A 20141-nucleotide genomic window follows, 5' to 3' on the forward strand; every position below is an offset into this window, starting at 1 on the left:
TATCTAGTTAAAAGGGATATGTATGGAGATTTAGAGCTTTATAAATGACATGAGAGTGATATGTCACTTCAATACTTGTCAAGGTCTTCACTTAACGCTAGTGACCTAACAAATGTCTAATTTTAAAAACATTAGGTAGTTATTTGAAATGTTTTAAAAAAAATTAGACCATTTTGGAATTACCTCTAGAGATGGGGTGATTATTCAGGTTGTCTACTCTAATTTTGAAATGGATAACACTTGTGTTTTTTTCATGATAAAGCTTTTTTTTTCAGAAAACCACAAAGTCAATCCCACTCTAGCAGAGAACTAATTTGCCCCCCACTTATAATTAACATATCTTCACCGTACAAGCATCATAATCGAAACTATTCAGCTTTTTTTTTTAATATTAATTTAACAGAAATGTGTGAAAATGTATGACGAATATATATATATATATATATATATATATTAGAAAACCTCGACGGTACAAGGAAAATTTTATTGATATCGAAAAAAAATGATGCACCTAGTCAAGGGGGACATAAACCTAACCTCTCATAATACTAGAAAAAATGATTAAAAAATACATGAAAAGAAGGGGGATATAAACCTTACCCTTCTAGAAGCAAAAACAACAAAGATACAAGGAAAAGAGGGAGGGGTGGGAAATGAAACCTAACCCTTCTAAAGTCGAACCTAAAGATCTAAACCTGCAAAACAGAGCCAGAAACATCACAAGGTTAAGAAGAAAAAAAACAAGAACGTAAGACAAACTTGTATGCCGAGATGCACATTAATTTGAGAAGCAGAAGCCAAGAAAGCAAACATAGTCTAAAAATAAAGCGGCATAAATTGCCATCAGAGGGGAATCATGTCATATCAAAGTTGGAGAAGACAAGCCCATGTTAGCAAAATTGTTCGCAACTACATTTCCTTCGTGATATATGTGAGAGGCATAGAAAGGCATCTTGTGAATGCAATCCAAACAAATAGACCATTGTGTACGAAAAGGCCAAGGAGGATCAAAATCAGTCGATAGAGAGCAGAAATAACACTAAAATAGTCACTTTCTAGCCAAAGACAATGCCAACCCTACCGATATGCAAACTCTACACCAATAATAAATGCTGATAATTTTGCATAAAAAGAGTTGTGATGACCAATCCCTTAGTAGAAACCACAAGAAACTGACCATGACAATCCCGAAAAACTCCTCCACAAGCAGCAGGACCAAGATTTCCTTTAGACAAACCATATGTATTAAGTTTAATCCAAGGAAACCAAGGAGAAGACCAAAGTACAAGAAGAATAGTTGGCGCCTTGCGAGGGATATGTTGGATTCCCAGAGAAGAATGATATGAGCGTCAAAACCCTGAGAATTTCCAAGAATAAACATCCCACTATGAACGATCCCAGAATTGATAGACATGCAAAGATGATAAAAATAGACTAGGCGACCCTAAAAAATAAACTTATTTTGAACTTTCTAAATAGCTAAAATAGTAGAAAGACCCGTAAAAATTCAGAAATTATGCAAAAATTAGAATAAGTATAGCCTCCTTAACAACTCATTTTTGTCAAACACTAGAGAAACACTTACTATATTTCTTCTTATTATTATATTTCGGAGGATTCCCAAAAGCAAGAAAAAACCAACTCTGTCTCGTGTCCAAGTTTGCCAAGTGGTTAGCAGTTTATTCTTCTTTCTGTAAATTAATGTGACAAATCCAATCCCTATCAAAAAAGTCTTTAGGCTAAACAAGGTCCTTGTCAAATAATATTTCTTGCAATATTATATGTCTCTTCAACAGAAATGGTTATGTCTCCTGCTGGTATGCAAACTGACTTATTCCCTCAAATGCTTCTAAGTTCATGAATCAAAGGTTTGACTCGTACAGTTTGGTGGTTAACAAGCACGCATGGTGGTTAAGTCATTCTTCAGGTTTATGAATTAAGAACTTCAACTTATATGGTCCAGTGTCTAAAACTGAACTAAAAACGTTTGGTTGATACATCAATTAATTAGACAAGAAAGCTAGAAACCTCCTTATTTAAACATTCTGATTCTAATTTTCGCCACTCTTTCTCATTTTGCAATTTTACACGATGATTTGAATTGTTTTTTTTTAGTTCCAACATTTTATGATCAATCCTGCCGAAAATCAAACAAATTTAAAATAGTTTAGCAATGAAGCTGTGAAGTAGAAATATGACTCATTGAATTAATAAATAACAATAGTTACAATCTATATAGGGTTTGACATAAGAAATCCTAAATAAATACTACAATTAAAAAATGAAAACTGTTATTGACACTCCAATAATCTAATCGTACACTTCATATAAGAGTATTTTCTTTCTAAATATAGAAAGTTCAGAGTGCACCATTAGAATTAGTACCAATGACAATTCTCTTAGAAATTATAGAAACCAGAAATTATATCTTGTAGAAGAAACGAAGAAGAAATGATATCTTGTAGAAGACGAAATGAAGAATTGTAACAGAGAGAAATAAAGAGACAAATGAAGAATTTGGAACTTTGTTATTTTTACTGAATAATTACAATGAGTAGTACATTCTGTACATATAGCTCAGAGAGCTTTCGTAAATACTAAACAAAAGCTTATTAACAAACTAACTTATAACCATTGCCCCTGACTATATACTGTTATAACAGACTTCTAAGAAATTAACTATGCTGAGATGGCATATGAGCTGACAGTCAACTATAGTCAACAGGTAGTTTTTACTTGCCCGTAAGTACGTTGAAAAATAAAAATGAAGATCAATCGAAAAAGATGGCGATCAAATAGTATAATAGATATATTTGACTGCAAGAAATATTATGCACATTAGTAAAAAAGTGGATAACATGTTTACTTAACATAAATAAGAAAATATAAGGGATTATTTCTTACAAGTTGTAACTAAGACGTAATCTGATGATATCATTCGTCCAATAAATATTTATCACGTGTTCAAAAAGTAAATCACTCGACATCCATTAAATAATTGTCGCATGATATCTTTATTTATAAAAGAGTATCTCCTAACTAAAAGAATCAATGGCAAAGAGAAAAAGCTCACGAAAACGTGATTAATGACAGTGTAGATATCAGCATGGCTGTTTATGCCAAAAGCTTCTTTCTTTTTGCATGTGTATTATTCAAGCTTTTGCTTCTGGATGTTCAGGTCCTTTATTTATTTATTTTTTTTTTTGGAAAATGGGATGTTCAGGTCCTTTATTTATTTATTTATTTGAAAAATGGGATGTTCAGGTCCTTTGTTAAAGTGAAATAAATGGGAATGGAAACTGTGCTGGCCCATCCTTCAGCGGCCCAGCCTTCAGGTCCCAGATTAGATAATCTAATTAAAAGTAAGAATATGATTAAAATAAATTAAACGAGGGATTTATTTGTAGGATAATGCTATTCACACATTCAATTTTACCTTCATATATCGTTGTTAATGTTTTGATATTGATATTCTCCAATTTATTTAATTTAATGACTGAAAATTGAGAATGATGTATGAAAAGTAAAAACGGATGCGTGGATAAACTTGTAGGGACGTTTGACCAAAATAGTATAGGGATGTGTTATCCATATACCTTTTTTTACTTCTCACACACACCTTGTTAATTTATGTCATTTGATATTCTTTAATTTAGTCGATCCGACGACCGCAAATGAAGAGGGTGTGTATGAAGTAAAAAGAAGTGTGTGAATAACACATCCATATATATATATATATAGAGAGAGAGAGAGAGAGAGGGAGAGAGTTAATGGAATAGATGCTAGAGAGACAATATCTTAAAACTATATTTGTAGACCGTTTAATGTGACAATATAATGTGACGGTTGATGATTTATTTTTATTTTTTGAGTACATCAATATTTTTACACTAAGGGCAAAATAATTCGGCTAAGTCACACACTGGGCAGCCTAATTGTAACAAATTTCTCATCCATGAGATTCAAACTTAAAACTTCCAAGTGAAGATGAATACCATCGGACCGTAATACTAAGATTCAACAATTAAAAAAGAAATTCAACCATCAATCACCACATATAAAATATGATCTAAAAAGATAGTCTCCCTATTATTTTTCTAATATATAAACCTGTCGCCCTATTAACTTCCCCAAACATACAAACATAAATGACGCTAGCGAGACCAAATTTTCAGACTAAATTTGCAAACCATAATGATGTGTCACCAATAAGAAATGAGTACATTTATTGACACTTAAGTAATAATTCAATCATCAATTTTCATGTCATTTAGTTTACAATTTATATATTAATTAGTGTTTCTTCCGATGAAAATTAGTATCAATCTTTATTTATTTTGTTTGTACCATACTTGACCATTCCCGAAACTACTGAGCACCGGTCAACGTTATACCGTCAAGGACCCAGAAGAGTTTCCCTCCAACCAGGAGGCCAATCACAGCACGACACGTGTCAACATCAGAAGCCAATCATAGCGCGACACGTGTCAACATCAGAAGCCAATCACAACACGACACGTGTCAATGTCAGAATGAAACTAGAAACTCTCTTCTATAAATAGAGATCATTCTCTCACAATATTTCCTAATGTCATTTGTACTAAATCATTCACTAGTACTCACAAAATGAGAGCTTGAACCTATGTACTTGTGTAAACCCTTCACAATTAATGAGAACTTATCTACTCTGTGGACGTAGCCAATCTGGGTGAACCACGTATATCTTGTGTTTGCTTTCCTGTCTCTATTCATTTACATATTTATCCACACTAGTGATCGGAGCAATCTAGCGAAGGTCACAAACTTAACACTTTCTGTTGTACCAAAGTCCTCACTGAATTTGTGCATCAACATATTTATTTTCCAAAAGTATCAATCTTTATGTAAAAAAAATATTATTTTTTTGGTATTGATTTAGGTATTGGGAGGAATAACCTAATAAAAGCAGCTCCAATTAACAAAAGAATAACGTAAAATGAAGAAAAAAAATAGTGGGAGTTGTTATAAGCACTCTAAAAATTTAAGAGTAATGCCACATCATTATGTTTTTCACACTATATTTGTTGATAGAGTTAAGACCTACAAACACATGTGTGTTATATCTCTATTAGAGAAGTGTTACGAGTAAAATTTTTGTTTTTTTTTTCTTTCTTAGGTTTTACTTAAAACTTGTTTAAGGAATTGAGTTTAGATCTAAGGGTGATGCTAGAGAGATCATCTACTTGAATTATATTTTGTGAATCACATAATGTGGCGGTTGATGGTTGGACTCTTCTCTAAATCATTGAAGAAAGAATTTAATCATCAATATCCACATCATATGATCAAGAAAATATGACCTAAAAAATAAAGCCATATGACATGTGACAAATGTTTAGGTGTATGATAAACATACACCAAAATTTAAGGTGATGAGAAAAATTCTCCCCCCAAAAAAGTAATCATAGGTTCATTATTCTGGATGGTCTACTTCTATACATTGCATCACTCTACTTAATTGCCCTCATCACTAAGCTCACTCCAGTGGCTTCTAGCCAGCTTGATTAGCTAGCTAGCATTCTAACTGTGAAATATCAGATTAATTATGTTAAAAGCGCGCTTCAACTACAACAATCCTTATCGCTTACCGGTCCCCTTGTCGGTCCCACGCGATTATAATACATGTGTGTAGCTCAAACCCTAGTATTTAAAGAGGTCCAGGTTGAGAGTTGAGGCAGATCACTCACATAGCGTTGAAGCACAAATTAAGAGATTCAAACCCTTCCATCTCTCCAATGATTGTTTTGCCGGGGTTTTCTTTGTATTGTTTTTTGTTTTTCACCCTGCTCGGTTGCTTTTTCCGGGCAAGGATGTGTTTTGAATGAAGTTATTTTCTGACCCAGGATAATTAAGAGCTTCAAAATACTAAAAAAACACGAGAAAAAAATGAAGCCAATTAGTATAGTTTCTGATCTTATGATTTTGTCATTAGTTCTCTTGTTATTTCAATTCTCCCCACTACTCACGTTGCTGGTGGGAAATGGCAGCTCTTGCAGGAAAGCGTCGGCATTTCCGCCATGCACATGCAACTCCTCCGCAACGACCGCGTCATCATGTTCGACCGCACCGACTTCGGCAAATCCAACTTGTCCCTAGCGAACGGTTCATGTGACCGAAACGACTGCACAGCCCACTCTGCAGAGTACGACTTCCAAACCAACACCCTCCGCCCCCTCACGGTTCAATCCGATGTTTGTTGTTCCTCCGGCTCGGTAGCTCCCAACGGCAACTTGATCCAAACCGGGGGCTTCAACGACGGAGAGCATCGCGTTAGCGTTTTCTAGCCCTGCAAGGGTTGTGATTGGAAGGAGTACTAGAATACCTTATTAGGCGTGCGCCGTTGGTACGCCACCAATCATATTCTGCCAGACGGACGGCAGATCATCATCGGCGGAAGGCGGGAGTTCAACTATGAGTTTTATCCAAAGACCGAGTCTTTGAGCAATGTCCACAGCTTGCCTTTCCTTGTGCAGACTGACGACCCCAACGAAGAAAACAATCTTTACCCTTATGTTTTCCTCAACGTCGATGGGAATTTATTTATTTTCACAAATAATCGAGCTATTTTGTTTGATTATGCGAAGAACAACGTGGTTAACCTACCCACAAATACCCGGCGGCGACCCAAGGTCGTACCCTAGCACCGGGTCAGCCGTTTTTCTGCCGTTAAGGAACTTGACGGCTCCATCTATTGAGGCTGAGGCTTTGGTCTGCAGTGGAGCTCCGAAAGGGTCTTATATTCAGGCAACAGAGGGTATTTTTGTGGAAGCTCTAAACACATGCGATCGGATATCAAAATAAACGACCCGAACCCGCAGTGGGTTGTGGAGACTATGCCTCAAGCTAGAGTCATGCGTGACATGCTATTGCTCCCAGATGGCACCGTTGTGATCATCAACGGTGCATCTTTTGGGAGTGCAGGTTGGGAACTCAGACAGAATCCTGTGCTGGAACCACTTGTGTACCGACCAGATAAAGCTGTTTGAAAAGCAAAACCCTGCTACCATACCGTGAATGTACCATTCCACGGCGGTATTATTACGTGATGGTAGGGTACTCGTTGGAGATAGTAACCCTCATGAAAATTACGAGTTAGCCGACGAGCTATTCCCAACAGAATTGAGATTAGAGGCATTTATTAGTCCTGATTATTTGGATGCCAAGAACTCGAAGTTGCGTCCGAGAATCATTGATCCCAAATCACAAGCTAAAATCAGTTATGGAAGAAAACTATTCATTCGGTTTTCATTGACGGGAAACATAGCAACGAATTTGGTGTCGGTGACGATGGTGGCGCCGTCATTTAATACACATTCGTTCTCAATGAATCAGAGGCTGCTGGTTCTTGCAGCGGAGACCGTCAGAAAGGTATGGGAAATGACGTACCAAGTGCAGGTGACGACGCCGGCTTCCGGTAATCTTGCGCCTTCCGGATATTATCTTCTATATGTGGTGCATCAGCAAATTCCAAGTGAAGGCATCTGGGTCCAAATTTTGTGATGACATGAAAGGTATATTATACAGTTTGTATATTGCTCTCTCCTCTTCTTTTTTTAATTTTAAAATAAAAGAGCATGATTAATTGTGAGTTAAAAAAATAAAAATGTTCGTAGACAGAACAACTTGATTCCACTTTGCAAGTTGTATTCGTACTTCTTTTTATATTTGTAACTTTACTAAAGTTCTAATTTTTTTCTTTAGTTCTGATGAATAAAGTTGTATTTAATTTCCATCGAACTTTTTTGGCTCAAGTTTTGGATACAAGAGTGACTTATAATGCGCTTTGTTTCAACACGTCTGTAATTCAAGTAAGGAGTAATGTTACGGAAACTAAATTTATAGATTAAAATTGTAAACTAAATGATGTATCACTAATAAGAAATGAGCACGTTTATCAGTTTAAGTAATAATTCAATCATCAACTTCTATGTTATTTAGTTTACAAAACTTAGTTTACAAATTTAATCTTCCTAGCATTACTCTTAGGGAAATTGTTGATATCAGACTTTTCTGATTGATTAATTTAAAATTAATTGAAGCTTTTTGGAAATTAAGAAAATCAGTATTGGAATATTAGAATATTTGGTGAATATAAAAATCAAATAAAATTTTGTTGCCACACAAAATCAACACACCTTATGATGCGCGATTTGATAGATGTGCCCTATGAACTGTTTTATATGGCTTCATTTGTATTTTAAATTGTATCAACAAGTCTTAGTTTTGTGTATTTAAAGAACATCACCCTTACAAAATGGGCTATAATGTATTAAATAGATGTGTTATTTTCTCGACCGAAAGAGATGTTTTATTAATAGTAAAGAAAATTAAGAAGTTGAGAATTCAGGCTAAGTCACATATATATATATAATGGGTCATTAATAATAATTTAGTATTGAAGCTAGCCATCTAAGAAAGACACCAAAAACTCCCACTTACAGTATGATACTAGTGTTTAGAGTGGTTTAATTGATAAACATTTAGACATGATAATGCAATTTAATTTCTATCTCATCTTTATAGGCATAATACCGTCAAGATTCCTTGCCCTCAAATCCACTAGTACAATGCTAAGTAATTTGACCAAGTTGGCCATTTATGTTTTGTTAAAGTTTATTTGGATTGAAGAGCTTTGGGATGTTATTTCGAATGTCCTCACCGTTTCATCTCAAAAGAAAAAGATAGCGTTTAGGATTGCTACGGACCATATCTCAACAAAGAACAACAAAATATTTAGACACAAAATTGATACACTTGAATTAGCATCACCCTTAAAACAAGGAAAAAAAATCATCCAAATTCATCAATTTAAACCATGGAAATGAGAAATTTCATGTCTCTTATGTGATACTAAAGTCTAGAGTCTTTTGATGACTAAACTGAAATATTTAGACAATATAATGTCAAAGAAGAGGTTATACCTTTTTACTGCTTGAGCAGTGGCACCCTAACAAATCCAAAGAAGCTATTCCTTCGGGTTCCGCTTCAGCAGAAAAATTAGAGGCATGAGAGAAATCCTAGAAAATTCTCACAAAGCTGCCTCTCAAAAGCTTGGCACGGTTTACGGTAGTTTCCAAGAAGTGGAATGCAATACTATATGGCCCTAAGATCAGAAATTAAGCTGGTTTTTGGATGGTTGCCATATTTTTCACAAAGTCACTGTGAAATTTCATGGCATCCCGCGTATCACCTCGCTCGCGCTTGTGATAACTATTTCCTACAGTTTCGACAACCATATCTCATACATAAATCTTCCAAGGGCTAGCTACCTTACAAGAAGGAATGTGATCAGCTTCAGAATCTTCATTAATTCCATGCAACTCAATGACAGAAAGCACAAGCACGAATGCCTTACTGCCAACATTAACAGTGGTTATATTCTTGTGAGGAAAATCGTGCACATATAAGAAACCAGATATTAAGTCCCCGCCCTCCTCGTCTGCATCCTTACCTAGACCATTGTCTTCAGCAACAATAAAGATTACTATGCAGTTACACATTTTCAGCTCAATTATCAGAATATTGATTAAGCAAACATTTGAAACTAAATTACACATGATCATTTTTTGAAGACGATAAGAAATCGACTTAGAAAAAAATGACTTTGACATGCCTGATCTTCCCAAATGTAGGAAATACACTATGGTTATTTTTTAACAATGTTACAAAAATATGACATCCCAAAATTCAATACAAACATATCAGCTACGGCGCCTACTAAGACGCCAAGAGTTAGGCTCATTGTATCTGTCATACAGCGGTTCAATCCGTTATTGACGCTGGCGCTTACTCATCTTTGAAGGATCTGAAAATTTGAAGGACCTGGGTGCCAGTTCCACAAGCCATTTGGGGTCGATGACTGTCACCTCGTGCATGTACTCCTTCGTGGTCATAACCAGCTCATGGTAGATGACCCAATCCGGCTGTCTCTGGAAAAGGGCACTGCTTGGATGGATATAAACTGGCTGGTTCTCTGTCAGGTTTCTGTAACCCTCCTGCGGGTCCTTTCTAGCAGCATGGAAGAAAAACCCTGCTGTAATCGCCTTCCTGATCTTCGTAAAATTCCTTCCTGCACTCAGAACATCGAGTTTGTACTTATCCATAATGCTCAGAAGCTGTTTTCTGACGTCTAGTGCCCGCCTCAAGGAGCGAGACTGAACAAACTTCTCGAAACACCATGGCCCCGAAAAATTGCTTGCTTTCCAAGCCTCATAGACTGCGAGTAAAGTCAGAGGATCTCCCTCTGCCTGAAAAAAATTGGCTCTCTTCTGATCAGCCTTGGCTTGCTTTTCTCTTGGTCTGTAAAAGATATTGCCTGTCTGAATCATTGCAATGATGGTCAAGATCTCATCGCTGCATCCGAGGTCCACGCTAGCGAGTAGCATCTTTGATAAGGGTGGATCCAGAGGAAACTCGGCCATTTTTCTACCCAATTTAGTCAGCAGCCCCTCCTCATCAAGTGCCCCCAATTTGTACAGCTGTTCCATGGCAGAAACAAGAGCTTGGCGAGGAGGAGGATCCATAAAATCAAAAGTCAAGAGATCATTCATCCCCATAGCTTTCATCGTAAGTGCAGTAAACCCAAGATTTATCCTCTGAATTTCTGGTGTTGTAGTAGGGAGCATCTCGTTGAGGTATGCGCTTTCCGTGTAGAGGCGGAAACATTTCCCAGGGCCTGTACGACCAGCTCTCCCTTTTCGCTGGTTGGCGGATGCTTGTGAAATCGGGGTTATGACCAATGAGTCTAGCCCCAGCTTCGGGTTAAAAACATTTTGCTTTGCAAAACCAGGATCGATCACATAATATATCCCATCAATGGTCAGTGATGTCTCAGCGATATTAGTAGCCACAACTACTTTCTTCTTCCCTTGGGGAGCAGGATCAAATATCCTCGACTGGATTTCACTAGGAAGCGCACTATACACCGGTAAAATAATCAACTCGGGGACGTTTCTACCAAGACCTTTAATCCTCTCATGGAGAGACTGGCATGCAAAATCAATCTCTTCTTGTCCAGTCAAGAAGAGAAGGATGTCGCCTTCAGGTTCGGATAAGTGGATTTGTAGGACGGTGATTAGAGCTGCGTCAAGGTAATCACTGGTTGATTCGTGTAAAATACCTTCACAGGATAAGTTCTTCCAGGGATAGGGAATGTCCAACTCTTGAAAAAATATTCTGAAAACTTTTCCGCATCCAAAGTAGCGGAGGTGACAATCAAGCGAAAATCTGGCCTTCGCTTCAATAGCGGCTTGAGTAATCCAAAAAGAACGTCTGTGTGGACTGTTCTCTCGTGAGCTTCGTCAAGCATGACCACAGAGTATTGAGAAAGGTCCTTATCAATCAAAATCTCCCTCAGCAGCATTCCATCCGTCATGTACTTGATGACGGTTTCTGGTCCAGTGCAATCCTCGAAACGAATGGAATAGCCAACTTCCTCCCCCAACCGACAACCAAACTCCTCAGCAACCCTCTTGGCCACAGACATCGCAGCCACCCTACGTGGCTGTGTACATCCAATCCTACCCTTTGTCGTGTAACCCGCTTCTGCAAGATACTATGTTACCTGTGTTGTCTTACCACAACCGGTCTCACCAATGACGATGAGCACTTGATTTTCAATCACCGCCTGGATCAGTTTTTCCTTCAGCTTGTAGATAGGCAAGCTCTGCCTCTGTTCCTGAATGGAGAGATTTGATCTCTGCCCGAAACTAATGGTTTTCCCATAGGCCTCTTTCTTCCACTTGGGCATTTCATAGGTTGTTGACAAACCAACACCTCTAAGCTCCTGCGCAAGATGTCTCTCGCCATTCTCTGGCATCGGATCTTCCCAGGGACGATTCAGATCCTTCGGGATAGAATCCATCAATGCTCTCTGCTGTTGATCGTGCACTTCCCTACGCTCCTTAATGAGTGCAGATTGAAGTGCAGCTGCACGCCTCAATGACCCTTCTGGATTCTCAACGATTCTCACGGGCGACATCTCACCAAAATACCCGCCCTCCCCAAGCAAAAACTGTGGCACGTCCTCACTGTTATCAATCTCCGTCTGTTCCTCAGCTCCCTCTTCTTGATAAAGCATGCCATCTGTTTCCTCATCATACATTGGATGCTCTGTCGCACTCAGAACACCTGCGGCAATCAACTGTTTCGCTTCCCACCTCTCCGGCAAGCTCATTCTCTTCAATGCCCTCCGGCGTGATGGGACAGCATCATCCTCATCCATAATCCTAATCCCAGAGAGGCCAGTCCTACTTCCATGCCCGTCCCTTGGCCCCTGTGGATTTGTGCTAGGAGTGTCATCCTCCTCCGATCTTTTCCTCTTCAAGGGAACTAAATCCTTTCCGGTATGCTGATCAACATCCCTTATCGACAGGCTCAGCTTCTGACCCGAAATTGAAATCACCTTAACATAAACCTCCTCATCCCTCCTCACCACATTCTTAGCATTACTAATTCTCCGATTTGCAATCTGTGAAACATGAACCAAACCCTCCTTCCCTCTAAAACCACTCAACCGAACGAAGCAGCCGCTGCCCATCACCCTCGAAACCCTTCCCTTATAAACCCTATACAATTCTGGCTCATCAGAAAAGCGCTGCTCATTCTGCTGATCCCTATCCCCTCTCTTATTATCATTAAGATCTAGAGCCATAACCTTGGTGGCATTCTTACAATCAGAACCGCTCTGTTTCTTCGACACCTTTTCGGCCTTTGGTTTCGGAGGAAGAATTGTATGAATAGCAGTGAGGAGTGCACGGCCGGTGCAATCGGGCAGATTAACACCGTTTTCCTTCAATTTGGCATCGAACTCATCTGCCGTCTGGTACTTTAGCCCCATGTCAATTACAAACTCCGCCACAACTTTGTCCCCCAACGACAGATGTGTCTCGAGTTCCGAAAATACCTTGGAAACCAAGGAAAGGTATTCCAGATTCTTCCAACAATCAGCAACAGCAGCAGCAGCAGCAGCCATGTTTGGTTTTGGAAAACCTAAGATTTTCTCGGATGTTTAAGAATGCAAGTTTGATGATCGAAGTTTGATTGATAGTCTCTGTTTTAATCCTTTTCCTTTTGGAAATGGGATTCCTCGCGCGGGAGAATGTAGCTAGACCCACCAAGATATTAGTCGCAGTTCTTTTCCATTTCGGTTTGGGATTCTTTTTTTGTTTTAGTACTTCCATCGAACATGTTACGTGCATGCCAACAGAAACACCCCATCCCACTGTCTCTTTCTCCCTCACCTCCCCACGCCACCCCCTCCGACATCCCCTACTCCATCCATACCGTCACACACTTCACCGGAAAAAACGATAGAGCAGGTTGAGCTTAATTAACTGGCCTGCTGGAGTTGATGAGACTCCATAGAATCGGGAGTGGGTTGAACCCAACAATTTTATCTTTAATCATTAAAAAATAGATAATGCGGTGACCAAATTTTAAACCAAATTTACAAAGTAACGTTAATCAACACTTAACTAATAAGTTAATATCAATAATCACATCTTTTGGTTTTACAAATTTAATTTAAATAATTTAGTCTACCTAATATTATCTTTAAAAAATATGTATATTGATGGTTTGGGTGTGTTTTGAAAGATTGTAAATTTTCCTTTTGACACGAATTCTAATTTTTTTTTCTTTTTAATTTAAAAGATAAATTCAGATTTAAAAAAATAATAATATAACTGTTACGGAAAAATATTAAATTTGACAAAAACTCTAACTCTATCCATTTAGATTTTGATAGAAAACTCAAATTCTATCGATGTTTACATGAGTATTAAAACATATAGACTCCCACCCTTTTAGTGTGGATAATATCATTTGTTCAAAAAAAAAAAAATAACATACGACAATGCCAAAAATTTAAATATGATACTAATAATATAATAACCAAGAGACGGAAAATTTGAGTCTCTCTTCGACAGCGAAACATCTCCAAACCCTAGAAATCACAAATCTCAAGTCTCTTGAGAATTCGAGTGTATTCAATTAAAATTTTAAAGGGATTTTGTTTGGACCCGATTTTACACCATCGCCCCAAGTGATCGAGGCCGTTAAGTGAGCATGGTTCCCGACCGTTGGATGGAAAAGTGAGGATAATTTTGTTATTAAAGGATAATTTTATGGTTTTTTATCATAATATTTATTTTTTAATAATGCTTTATCTCGACATTTTCTTATGAAAATAATTATCTCCAAACAAGCAGTATAGTTCGAATAGGCTTGGAATTCTTGTTATCAGATTGGAGTAGCGTGATGGGTGTGACTAGAATTGTCGAGGTGTATGGTCTTCTTCTATGCGCGGGATAATACCAAGAAGAAATCCCTGATAACCACCAAAAATAATGGAGCCACACGTATCCTAGATTGAGATATTTGTTGGCATAAGAATTATATGCTAATAATTAGCATAGTCTTCAGGGGATAAACACGCATGCATTGATGGTTTGATTCCATCAAATCCTACGGCCAAGGATGTGGAGATTTTGAATAAAGCATGGTTTGATTCGGTTGGATAACCGTGTACAATTATGATGGTTCTGATCCCATCAAATTGGTATTGACCTAATTTAAGATAAGGACTAGTGGGAGATTAATCTGCACAAGTCATGCTAAAGGTCAAATACAATTCTTTGGAGATTAAGCCACGTCAAGCATGTATGTCTCTATAAATAGGAGTGATTGTGCAACGTTCAAAACCCCTCCAATTCAACACACAACTGCCATGCGCAAACTCTCTCAACAACTTTGAGATTTTTTATTTTCTCTTTTCGCTGACACATCTTCCGTTGGCATCAACAGCACTGTGAAAGCAACCGGTGATATCTTCAGTTGGCATAAATAGCTCTATCACCATAGAATCAGCCGATCTCGCAGCATCTTCCGTTGGCATCAACAGCACTGCGGCGAGGACGGTTGGTTACCTATCCAAGTCTCGGTCGAGAAGGATTTCTGAATCCTTATTGATCGAGGTCATCTCATTAGCCTTCTCAGCGAAGTGAGGTGTTGCAGCTTACTGAACTCGACGCATTGCACGTCGAGTTATTTTATGATTGGATACTCTCAGGTGGGATTTAGAGTTCGGCATTCAGACGGCCGAACCACGTTCACTATTAAGACTTATATCCGCTTTGAGTATTTGTGCCCTTACACTTTGGTATCAATTCGGCGTGAATTTACTCTGACGAATACCATCATTGTGACCGAATCCGACGACAACGATTCGTGAACTTCGTAAGAATAATAGCCTTGTCTTCAGGTTCGAGAACCCAAAAGGTCGAGACATGTTCCTTCCTCGGCCACAATCGCAAGACGCAGAAGTCAGCCTCGCACCCAACACAACATCAACAAATTTTACTCCTCGGCCAACGAGTTGGCACGCCCCACATTCACCGAATGACGTAGTTAGCTCGTAGATTACTCAGCCTACGCACCACTTAGGCTTGGTAGTTTTTAGAGTCAACAGATTTATAACATTTTAATTATGAAACAACTTTAAAAGTCAAAGAATTCAAGAGAATTAGAGATGTTTAGTACTGCACTATAAGCATTCACAAATCCCACCTCAACCTTTGAGAATTTGAGAGAACTCAACCAAAAGTTTACATGAAATCTCTAGAAATCAATGCTACATCAAAATCCATAGATGTATAAGTTTATTAAAACCCCTCAAAATTCCAATTGAATACAGCTCATGGTGTCATGTATGCGGACGAAGTAAATTTCAAAAGATTGCTCTTTTAGACAAATGAAAAATAACAAAATATATTTATATTTCAGTTTTTATTTAAATAATGGGAAGTTAGACATGGAATTTAACTTTTGAGGAAACACTTCAAAAAAAAAAAAAAAAAAAAAAAAACCTGTTTGAACTTGTGCAGTAAAACAAGTAGAGCTGCTGCATAATAAGTATAATTCGGTGCCAAACGAAGATGAGTGAAGATTAGAAGAAAAAAGCACAAAAATATTGGGGCCGGTAGTGTTAAAACACCCCCGACGATATATGGAGGAACGAACAAGAATTTGGGGCTGAAAAGTAATTGAGGAATTTGCAATAGGCTAATACATCTTTGAAAAGTAAGAGTGCTTCAGTCGTTTCTTTCGTAATTATACCAAGTTAACACACTTCAAACTCCCAGCTCCAGCTCCAGAAAAAATATTCAGATTAATTTGCCCTATTCCTGTATACATACAGAAACGTTTATGTCTTCATTTGGAGGGAACGCGATTAAAAACTTGAAAAAGGAAAAATAAAAATCACCAAATGGTTTTACTTGTTCATTGAGGTACTTAATTTCTAACCTTAAACCTCTTTCGGGGAGCCTGGTCCGCACTGAATTGAGAAACGCGTTGCTGATGCCGGGGAGCTTCACTTCTCTGATTTGTCGTCGTCATTTCTCGTATCCTACTACTGTTTTGCTCCGGTTGATTTCTTGAGAATCGGAAGAATCCGTCCTTGTCCCATGTAACCTCATAATCAGCCCTCAATTTAGATCCTTCCTGCTCCATAGAAAGGCACATTAAACAGCTGATCAATAATTCCAAACAAAAAAATCACTAAAGCTTCTTTTAGACTCAGCTAACTCTATCGTAGCACCAAAATATCTCAATGCTTGAAATCTAGCATTTCAACAAGCTTGATCGACAATACTAGCTATTATAACAACAATATAACGAACAAAAACCAACTGCGTACCTTCTGCAATGAGCGGCCGCATAACACCTTGAAGGCATTATAGAAGTCCTGGTATGTCTCAAACTGAACCACAATCTTACAGTGGAGACCAGAAATTAAGTCATCGCCATCCTCATTTGCATCCTTACCTAGACCATCGTCCTCAGCAACATTAAGATTCCTAAAGATTGTAGTTAAAAACAGGCAACATGAATGATGTATGATTAGCTACAGCCGCTCCATTACACCATGGACTCTAATGACAACACACACGAGCTTAAGGCCATTCAAACACATTATAGTGCTTGGAAAATTGAAGATTTCTATGTAGTTTCACATGTTCAGCTCAGTTCTAACAACTATGTTTAGGCAAACATTTGGAACAAAATTACAATACACGAAAAGCTAAGCAGTTCAAAAAGTAGATTAGATTAGAACAAATACATCGCAATTTCTAGACGACAACGAGAAATAGAGTTTTAAAACAAAGACATTGACATGCCTTATCTTCCCAAATGTAGAAAATATGGTATGGGTAACCAGCACTGAAAACTTGGAGGAAGAAACCCGCGGCTCTGCGAACCAGCGTGACGGAACACCCCTCACTATTATCGTATCCGGCTCTTGCTTCCCCCTCGAAAACCCTGCAACCAAAAATCAATCAAACTTTATCAAACCAAATTCGCAGCCATCAATTCCAATAAAAAAATCCAACCCCAATCACTACAAACCCCGATTTCCGAAGGCGTAGAACTCCTCCCAAGCCTTCTTGGTGCCCTCGAAATCATCCGAATCTGGAACAACAACATTCAGCTTGTACTTAACCCCTTCGATGTTGAGCTCAATCCCGTCCATTTTCTCAACAATGTACTTTCTCCATTCCAGAAACTTCCTCTCCAACTCCTTCGCATCCTCTTCTTCTTCCACGTCACTTCGCTTCCCGCCCTTTTTCAGAAACCCTAGGTCGCGAATCACGAGAACGCCGAAAGCCACGGGGTCGTCGCGCTTCCGCTTCTTGAGGTCCCTGAGCCGCCGGATCTGGAGGTCGTCTTCGGGGACGGTGATGGGGACGGAAAGCGAGTTCTTGAGGAAGTCGATGAGCGTCCGCTTCATCTTCCACTCGTCGACGGGTTTCGTCACGACTCCGGTCGACGAGTAAACCGTGAGATTGAGCCTCACGCGCGGCACCAGCGAAAGCCCATTCTCTATCTCTAGGGTTTCGGTCGGAGGCAGCGAATCCAACGGCTTGGCGCTCATCGCTGTTTAAACTTAGGGTTTTGCTTCTGCAACAATCAGAGTCTTAGGGCGAGCAGAACAAGGAGCCACAACCAGTAAAACGCCACGTTTAGTCTCACCATGCGTAACACGACGTCTTGTAAGGCAGACCAAATGACGAGACTGTCCTCACTTTATGACGTGGCACGCGGCAAATGAACCATACAGGTGGGAAGTATAAGTAAATTTACCACCAAAAGAAAAATGTATCAGAATTTAGAAGTCAATCGGAGCAGAAGTCCCAGATTGAGGAGAGAGACGGCGAGAGAGACAGAGAGAGGGGAGAGAGATGGGGCTGCTGTGTTGTTTCGATGGAGGCAACAGTGCACAGAGAAAGGAAGAAGAAAGGGTAGCCTCCGCGGAAGCTCTTGCCAAAGCTGCCGAAGCCGCCCAGAGAAGGTATAATCAGTTTTCTATTCTTCTTTTTTTTAATTCGATCATTTTTCAATTTGTGAAATCGGAAATTTGAATTCGTTTTTGTGCATCGTCGATTGTATATCAGTTGCAACCAATTTTTATGTAAAGATGTGATTTTGGATTGATTTATAATTGTCGTGATAAAGTTCGGATTTTTTTTTTCTTTTAATTTGAAAAGGGATAGCGAATCAGATGTGGGTTAGGCAGTTCGCCGTTGATTGGCACCCGATTTTAAATTCCGCTCCTCTAAGATTAGAGTAGTTTGGAAATGGGATAGGGATAAAAATAGGATGGCACTGGCAGTGATGATCAGAATTCGGAATTCAGAGTTGACCTTGTTAGAGAGGAGAATGCATTACCATAGTTAATTCTTAGGAAAACTAATGAAAAATGCTTGAAAACTTTGAGGTTTAACGATAAAGGCAAAACTTTGAGGTTTAACGATAAAGGCAAAATAAAGGGCAAAGTGAATAGGACATGATTGATTTTTTAGTGTAAAAATTTGGTATTTCGTTAAAGTGAACAGTATCGAAAGCTTTTCGTTAAAGTTTTCTTAGTTCTTTGCAACTTACAATGCTATCGGATTGTCTGCTTGCAAAATTTCAATTTTCTGGTTGTGCAATTTGCTTTGTTTCGATAATAATAATAAAAATAAAAAATGTGCTGGCATTATGCTGTAATTATGAGGACTGGCAATCTTGCAAGCAAAACCCAAGTATAGAGTGTGAATGCTGATCATAACACCTGCCAACGGTCGTATTTGCATTTAGTTAGGCAGATATCGCACAGTATTTGCATTTCGTGGTTGCATTACTTCCGTGCCCACATGATGGTTTCGTTTCTTTCTTAGCTATTTACGTAAACTTATGTACTGCAACCAAAATTGCAGGCAAGAAGAATTTGAAAAGTCTGCAGCAGGGAGAGCTGCACGTGCACAGCAACAGCAACAAGCAGCTGCAAAGCAAGCTGCCAGCTCTAACAAAGGCGAACCAGTATTAAAGGTATGAGTCGTATGACTGACTGAATTTCCAAGTATTCAATAATACCATAGGACTGGCGGAATCTCTGTCGCTTATTTGCTAATTATGCATGATGCTGTGAAAGTACGGGCTATGAAGGCACTCTACGATGCAGCTTATTCATATGGTGTGCTGGGGTTTTGATTTGCCACCTTGTATAGTTCATATATTTGATTGTTTTTTGTTGATCTTGTGGATGCAGTGGTCAATGGGTTGAGGCCTTTTGTCTGTCTCTCCATCAACTCCCAACTGTAAGTCAATGAACGTTCCACCTAGTAAAACACATTAAGTTCTGCGTAAACTATAATCTTGTGATGGTTTCAACTTTTTGCATATAAGTTCATTTCAATTCCAATAGACGGATTATCTGTATGTGTTGTAGCGTATTGGTTGAGATGAAATCTCATATAGTTCCACAAGTTTTTGTTTTCGTTTTTCTCGCATTTAATCTTCACTGTCTGCAGTGTTTATACAGATACAATATGTTTCGTGGATTGCCAATTCCTCTTGTGCCGAGAACAATACTCCAGATCTCCAAAGAAAGTTGCTGTTATCGATCGTCATTCATTTCGTCATTATTTTTGCATATGGAATGTCAAGAAAATAATAACAGTTGCAAAATTCGTGCTTTTGTGCGTATCTTAATAATTCAATCCGGGCCGTTCATTTTTTGGTCCTACAAATTTATATTTTGATATTTCAGTTTTTGTTCA

The 20141-nt window shown here is 38.5% G+C and overlaps 2 protein-coding genes and 2 pseudogenes across 3 annotated transcripts; 2 read left to right on the plus strand and 2 right to left on the minus strand.

Annotated features, from left to right (window-relative positions):
• Positions 1 to 5744: 5744 nt before the first annotated feature.
• LOC126605148 (aldehyde oxidase GLOX1-like) lies at positions 5745 to 7776 on the plus strand (annotated as a pseudogene).
• A 1762-nt stretch (positions 7777 to 9538) lies between these two features.
• Positions 9539 to 13012, minus strand: LOC126601319 (probable pre-mRNA-splicing factor ATP-dependent RNA helicase DEAH5; annotated as a pseudogene).
• Positions 13013 to 15923: 2911 nt separating this feature from the next.
• LOC126603867 (uncharacterized) lies at positions 15924 to 18069 on the minus strand. The gene is made up of 5 exons (XM_050270867.1): positions 17449 to 18069; positions 17220 to 17361; positions 16739 to 16898; positions 16345 to 16542; positions 15924 to 16223 (listed from the first exon to the last, which is right to left on the minus strand). Exons 1-5 carry the CDS (start codon positions 17972 to 17974, stop codon positions 16218 to 16220), a joined length of 1032 nt encoding a protein of 343 aa, XP_050126824.1. The 5' UTR covers positions 17975 to 18069; the 3' UTR covers positions 15924 to 16217.
• Positions 18070 to 18185: 116 nt separating this feature from the next.
• On the plus strand, positions 18186 to 20111 carry LOC126603868 (uncharacterized). Of its 2 annotated transcripts, none has more exons than XM_050270869.1 (4): positions 18186 to 18391; positions 19299 to 19410; positions 19631 to 19679; positions 19904 to 20111. In XM_050270869.1, the coding sequence occupies exons 1-3, from the start codon at positions 18282 to 18284 to the stop codon at positions 19643 to 19645; spliced, it is 237 nt and encodes a 78-aa protein (XP_050126826.1). In that variant the 5' UTR covers positions 18186 to 18281; the 3' UTR covers positions 19646 to 19679; positions 19904 to 20111. The 2 variants fall into 2 exon arrangements, with proteins under 2 accessions (XP_050126826.1, XP_050126825.1); XM_050270868.1 differs by having other exon boundaries at positions 18187 to 18391; positions 19893 to 20111.
• Positions 20112 to 20141: the final 30 nt, after the last annotated feature.

Source organism: Malus sylvestris, chromosome 15 (genome assembly GCF_916048215.2).
Source record: "Malus sylvestris chromosome 15, drMalSylv7.2, whole genome shotgun sequence".
Taxonomy (NCBI): Eukaryota; Viridiplantae; Streptophyta; class Magnoliopsida; order Rosales; family Rosaceae; genus Malus; species Malus sylvestris.